At 46.2% G+C, this 6,784-nt stretch overlaps 1 protein-coding gene across 1 annotated transcript in view; it reads left to right on the top strand.

The window, feature by feature from the left end:
• LOC104626945 (patatin-like phospholipase domain-containing protein 2) overlaps window positions 1-6,352 on the top strand; it is a 24,832-nt gene extending 18,480 nt beyond the window's left edge. The window contains exons 4-9 of the mRNA XM_010294996.1: window positions 1,053-1,262; window positions 2,180-2,240; window positions 3,159-3,326; window positions 3,770-3,902; window positions 4,614-4,736; window positions 5,607-6,352. Coding sequence (XP_010293298.1) covers window positions 1,053-1,262; window positions 2,180-2,240; window positions 3,159-3,326; window positions 3,770-3,902; window positions 4,614-4,736; window positions 5,607-5,871 — 960 coding nt within the window. The 3' untranslated portion in view covers window positions 5,872-6,352. The remainder of the gene's footprint in view (window positions 1-1,052; window positions 1,263-2,179; window positions 2,241-3,158; window positions 3,327-3,769; window positions 3,903-4,613; window positions 4,737-5,606) is intronic.
• Window positions 6,353-6,784: the final 432 nt, after the last annotated feature.

The raw sequence follows: 6,784 nt of genomic DNA, 5'->3' as shown, positions 1-6,784 counted from the left end.
GAGAATGGAGTGCCTCCACTTCCGATCAGCATTTTTATGCTCTGCATGGGTTCAGCTTCTGCCAGCCCAGCTCCTCATGCAGCAGAGATGAAAGATGTTACAGCTGCTGCTTATGGGGCTGTGTAGCTCCTCATGATGATTTGCGTTTGAACCCATCCAAAGGGAGGCGTTCCAAGTAGCAAATGGCAGAATCAACCCTGATACAAAATCAGCATGACTGTTCTATAACTGAGGTTCATGAGAGCTTGAGTTCACTCTGCAAAAGTCTCAAACTTCCTGCTCTTTTGGCTTGACCAATGTACCCTTCTTTTATCTTGTTCATGTTGCTTGCTCTGCCAAAGGCTTGTGATAGGGATTGTCTTGCTCAGCTCCTTGTGCAATTACAGTTCTTCAAAGAATACTTTGAATTGAGTACATGCTACTCAAGGGTTGCCCTTCCTGCAAGGGTAATGCAAATGTATTTATGGTACATATGTGCAGAACACTCTCTGCTAAGAGAGTGCCTGTTAGTGTCCCTTGTACACTATTATCACACCCCAGCAAGTAGATTCCAAATGTGTATGCATGTGTTGGGATTGCTGCTTGATAAACCTGTTAGCAACAAATCAGCTGGTTTTACTCTTAGTCCACCCATGGGGACCTGTATCTGAGCTTGTTTGTTTTAAACACAAGTGAAAAATGGCACAATGTCACAGTGTGACAGCTTAGATGGTGCTAATTTGCACTGCAGGTGGTGGTTGGTGTGTCATATTATTTAATTGGACAGCAGTCAAACCCCATAGGAGATGTATGTCAGCAGTCACACAAGTGAATATGCCTTTCTCATTGAACACTTGTGACCAACACACTTGACCATAGGAAGAAAGGCACATAGCAAAAGTATATTATAGACAATACAGCTGTGCTGTCATTGATTTTTGACTCCAGTGCTGGTGGATGTATTTAATTCTCTTCCCAAGTTGTTAGCACAAATATTAACAGGGACAAAGAGTAAAAAAGTTGCTTGGATCAGCTACGAGAATAAAGAGTGTTTTTATTTGTCTTGATTTCAGAGATACGTTGATGGAGGGATTTCTGACAACTTGCCACGATATGAGCTGAAGAACACAATCACGGTGTCTCCATTCTCAGGAGAGAGTGATATCTGTCCACGGGACAGCTCCACAAACATGCATGAGCTGAGAGTCACCAATACAAGCATCCAGTTTAACCTTCGCAACCTGTACCGCCTCTCAAAGGCCCTGTTTCCTCCAGAGCCACAGGTGAGTTTCATCACAAGCAGCAGAACTTGGGTATAGTAGATAGGCACTGGCTATACTGTGCACATTAGCAGAAGAAGATTCCAGACACTGTTAGTTTTGTATCTCTTGCTTGTCTGTTTTTTAACCTTGACATTATCAATCCAGTGACTTGGCAAACCTTGACCATCTGCACAAAGTTGTATAGGTCACTTGATTTTTCTTTTGCTACTTTTGCTAGGCGGTAGGAGTTGCTTGGAAAATATTCCCATGTGGTTCTCTCTAGAGTGGCATTTGCTATGAAGTCAGGCTGACTTGTAAACAAGGATGTATCAGCCATTGGAACCAATATGCTCTTGAGGTTTTTTAAGGTCAGGATGGAACTGCCAGCCTGAAGCCGGTGACTGTCCTAAAAAGTGCCAGTAGAGCAGGTGGCACTGCAAACAGCTTTGCATGCCTCTGAGCAAATGCAGCATCAGAGAGCCCTGGCATTTGGGCATAATAAGCATGTATTCATGTGCTGAATTACTTGGACAAGTTTTTCCTTGCCCCCTCTCTAGTCTTAGCTGGCTTTATCTGCAAATGCAGTGGCCCTTCCTGTCATCTGCTGGGAAGTATTCTGGGCAGTATGCTTATCAGAGTGACTTGCTGAAGGCTGCCCACAGTAACAGCAGCTCTAGATGGTGAAATGAGGTGGCTGCAACTCTAAGCCTGTACTTAGGATTCCAGGTGTCCCTTACAATCTGATTTATCCTGTGATTCCTATATCCAATGTATTTGTGTTATACCTCCCATTTCTACTCAAAACCTGGGAAGAGCTGACAAGGATGAGACTTCTCCTTGGGGTAGCTCAGGAGTCAGAATTCCTCTAAAGCCAGCATTGGGCTGGGCTCAGCCAGACAATCTCCAAATGCCTTGTTCTTGCCTTCCTCTACCCACAGGTGCTGCGGGATATGTGCAAGCAGGGCTATCGGGATGCACTGCACTTCCTGAAAAAGAATGGTAAGGCACTGGATGTTCGTAGGGTCCACTGACTTGCCTCTTCTGTGCCAGGCTTAGTGGCTTGACTTTGAGAATAGCCAATGGTGCATATGAAAGGTTCAAGGAACAGAATTGAGCTGTGTGTCAGATATTGGAATATGGAATTTCCCTTAAGTCTATTTTAGCACTTCAGGAAGCAGAGGTGGTGTGGACACCTTTCCAGTGCAATGCATAAGGACTCTAACCAACTCTGATGCCAGAGCGGTGGCTTTGGCACCACTGAGTGTTGAAGCTGCTTAGCATGTGCTTAAGTGCTACATCAACACTAGTGCCGTTTGGACCTCCTGCAGGCACCCTGCTCCTTTTTATACACAGCTAGGGTATGTCTAATGTGCCACAGCAGTGCAGAGTGCAGGCATGCCCTCAGCAGCCCCCAGCACCTGGCGGTTTGACACGACTTTCACTCCTACCTGCAACCACTGGACTTTCTGGCCTCCAACTGTTGTAGCAGGTTGAGTGTGTTTGACGCCACCTAGTGTCAATTTATAGCAGACAAAGCACATTTGTTGCTCTGGGATGTGGACCTTACTGGGCTAAGAGCAGTCATGCAGCTGTGTTTGTGGATTAAGATGCAGGAGGGAAATCTTACCTGCAAGACTGGTGACTAGCAGATTACAACGAAACACTGCCAAACAGCACACTGCAGTACTTAAACAGGAAAAGTTAGAATTTCTGGTGGGGAGAAAGAAGATGATCTTAAAGCAGCAAGGTTTCTAACTCATTGTGGTAAGCATTACAATAGACATAACCTAAAGGGGCTGGGTATGATGTCTGTCTGTCTGAAGGAGGTTTGAGTGAAGTGAGAGCTAACACTCTAAAGGCCGGGTGAGGCAGGGCAGCTAGTCTGTATCATCCTTATGGTATGACTTCTTTTCTCAGGTCTCCTTCATCGTCCAAGTCCTGCCCGTCCTCTCCTTGCCATAGAAGCTCCCCCAGAAGAGAAAAAAGAGGAAGAAACAGAAGCTGAGGACCAACTAGAGGACAACACTGCCCTTGCTGTTGTTGAAGAGCACATCTTTGAACACTTGCCTCCCAGACTGAACCAAGGTATGATCCAAAGGGAGAGAGCCCAGGCAATCCTCCTGTGCTGCCTGGTCCAGAGGATTATTGGGAGGTGGGTATTGCTTGTGGCTGGGCTTAGCCATACCCAGGGATCGAACTGGCACTTGCTGATGGTTAGACGGAGTTGGGGACTCTTAGATAAAGTTGTGGCTTACACTGTGGAGGCTGAATTGGGAGAGGGTGACTCATTTGACAGTGTTCTACATGGTAAGGAGAGGAGGGGATCTTGATACTTGCTCTTTTGGGAGTCTGATAAAGCTAAAAGCTGATGGTCTCAGCTGTGCTTATAGAATTACTACCCTGAGCAAGACTTCCTTAAGAAGTGAAATGTGGAGAAGGGATATGTCAGGCTGGGTAACCTCTGGAGTATTGCAAGGAAAGGGTTAGTCCCATTGCGGGGATTCAGCCGTGTTCTCTTGTGTCTTCAGCTCTTCTGGAGGCTTGTGCTGAAAGAAGAAGTTTCTTGACTGGTATCACCAACATGCTGCCTATACGTGTAGCCACGGCAATGATGGTTCCCTATATGCTGCCTCTGGAGTCTGCAGTTTCCTTCACTGTCAGGTAGGCCTTTGACTAGTTCCCTCTGTTTTTCTTCCCAGTGCAACCAAGTGTTTGACATAGCTGGTGGAGCATGAATGGACAGAGTAGAATCCTCTCTAAGAGGAAAGTGTTCCTGTCACTTAACCAGACATATGAAAGAAATTCCTACTTTCTTGTGTCACTTAGCTACAGCCAATAATTCCAGCTTGAAGGGAGATGGCTGTGTGCTAGAACTTGCCCTAGAAAATGGTGTTAAGTTTTGGAGCCTGGAGAGAGACTTCTGAACTGGGAGTACAGGGATGAAAATAGGAACCTCACAAGAGGTGGTTCCCCTCTGGAGCAAGGGGTAGAGTACTCCCAGCCATTTCCAGCTCTATACTTACTCAGGGAAGACAGGTCTGTCAGACTTGTCCTTAGTACAAAGTACCCTGTGGAAAGTTTCTGGAAGGAGATCATTTGTGATAGAAAGACTTGGGGAAAAACACTTTTCAAATCTGAAAATGGATGAAAAATATGGAAAGTGCAAACACAAAATGTAAAGAATAAATTCCTGGGTTGTCCTTATCCTTTACAGCTTCTTCCTCTTAATTCTGTGAATGGTAGTGTAAATGGCTCTTAAATGCATTTGTCACTAAAAATAATGAGTAGCCATTGATAGGAGGCAAAAGTGGCATTATTTCCATCCTATCCTTTGTGTGGCCCCACTAATGGTTGTCTTTTCTCTCTTCCCAGGTTGCTGGAATGGCTCCCAGATATCCCTGAGGATATTAGATGGATGAGGGAGCAGATAACTGAAATCTGCAACTATCTTGTGAAGAAAGCCAAGAAGAAACTGGGCAGCCATCTTTCAGCCAGGTATGGCTGCTTTCCTCCGCAGCACTATTTTGGAGGAGCCCTCCAGAAGGGCGGAAGGGAAAAATCCCCTTCCACCTTTACCTTGTGCAGACTCTACTCCATTGGCACAGAGCAAGTAAAGCACAAATTGACAAGAAGGATTTACTGCCCAACCTAAAATGCAAATCTGGTCCATGGTCTCTTGGCTTCATTAATCCCATGTTGGGATAGACTCAGTACATGGTCTCGTTCCTTCTTCCCATTACAGGGCAGACTCTGTAATGAAGCTGTTACTGTAGCAATAGGGCAGAAGATGTAGGTCTAATTAAAACAGTATGCTAGTTTATTCCCTGCTCCCTGTAGAAGACCGAGGTGCTTGTCTTTGTGGCATTTGCTGTCCCAGGGTCCCCTAAAAGTTCCTTTGAAAGTGTACTTGCATTCAAATGACCTTTTCTGCCTCAAGATCTAGGCCTGATTTAGGGTAGGGGAGGCACTAGGGTGGCCAGAAAGCACCAGAAGGTTTGTAAATGAGACAGAGTGCTTTGGGTCTGTGTGTACGCCTGTTTCTGAACTGAACTCCCTGCAGTAGGCCATGGCTTGAGGTTGAGGCAAGACTGTGTTGCTCGGATGAGGATAAGAAACTGTGTAGTACAGTACTAGGCAGAGGGTCCCAGCTGTGATTCCGATCCTAGTACAAGGGGGTGATTCTTACCCACAAGAGCTCATGGGCTGAATAATCAAGAGATGTGAGGGTGAAAACGGGCACACCTGACTAAGATCATGCAGTCAGTGGTAGAACAAAATTGCTCTCTGGTTCTGAAGCTCTGGTCTGGTGACCTGCTCAAGTCTTCCCATGTACTGATTCTTTGAATGTGTTTGTTTGCCTTTCAGGCTTTACTATCACCTTGAGCTTGGAGGGCCCCAGAGCCTGCCAATTTCTTCTGCACCGGCTTGTGGTGAAGCACTGCCTATGTGGATGAGAAGCAACCGTTCCCTGTCTGATGTCATGATGAAATGGGAGGACTACCAGCGCCAGCTCATGATGGGCTTACTCTGCATCAATGTGGACATGCAGGCCTCCCTCTTCCCTCGGGAAGGGTTTCAGATGAAGCTTCCACCTCTAGACTGTGCAAAAGAGTGCCTGCCACTCTTCTGAGCCTGCTGCTGTGAGAGGATGAGGGTGGGTGGGAAGGGGAGCAAACAGGGTGGGACCAGTCTCATCCCTCAGCAGCGGGGCTGCCCTGTGCTCACGAATATGCTGCAAAGGGGATTTCCCTGGGATGGAGACTGGTGGAATTGACTGTAGCCATTCGTTGCCCACTGGACTAGGCAAGGGATCTCAGTGTTCAAAGGCACACGTGGGCTGATACCTTGCTCTAGACTTGTGTTGAGGCCTGGACATTGCCCATGACCAGGCTGATGCTGACCCAGCTGGGCTCTCCCAAATAATGCACTTTGAATTGCCGTTGGCTTTTTACCGCCAAGTAATCAGGACGTAGATGACGCGCTCAAGTTCATACAGCTTTTAGCTTTCTTTGTTTTTTAAGAGCATGAGTCTTGGTCTTTTTTAAATCATCTGACATCCCTTAGCTCTTTGTGCTACTGAAAGTTTCAACTTTCAGTAGCCTCTTGCCAAACCAATTTTTCTTATTGTTTCCAAATCTCCTCTTGAGCTTTTCTCTTCCAAATCTCTTCTTTGCCTCAGTTCTGTCCCTTAACTGCATTCCCACTGGAAGCCAGAGCTGGACCTGCTGCAGACTGCACTGGGACTGCAGAAATGTAGAAAAGTTATATATTTACCCTGGTTCATGTTGTTCTGGTCTCTCCCTTTTTGATTTTTGTCCTCATGGAACTTCTGCAGCTTGAACTCTGAGTGTAAGTCATTGAGCTTATTTTAAAGAGGTAATTTGGACAGATGTTTTTTTCCAGGGAAACATGTTGAATTTGAGGCCCCATTCCTGTTGCTTTGAATGGAATTACTGTGGGGTTGCCCTGGAAAAGCTCAGCCTGACTTGTCTCAGGATCAACTTAGCAGCTGAAGCAATGTGAAGTGCTTGTAGGAAGGTGAG

Source organism: Phaethon lepturus, unplaced genomic scaffold, assembly GCF_000687285.1.
Source record: "Phaethon lepturus isolate BGI_N335 unplaced genomic scaffold, ASM68728v1 scaffold40239, whole genome shotgun sequence".
Lineage (NCBI taxonomy): Eukaryota > Metazoa > Chordata > Aves > Phaethontiformes > Phaethontidae > Phaethon > Phaethon lepturus.
This window is presented reverse-complemented; position numbering and strand designations above follow the sequence as displayed.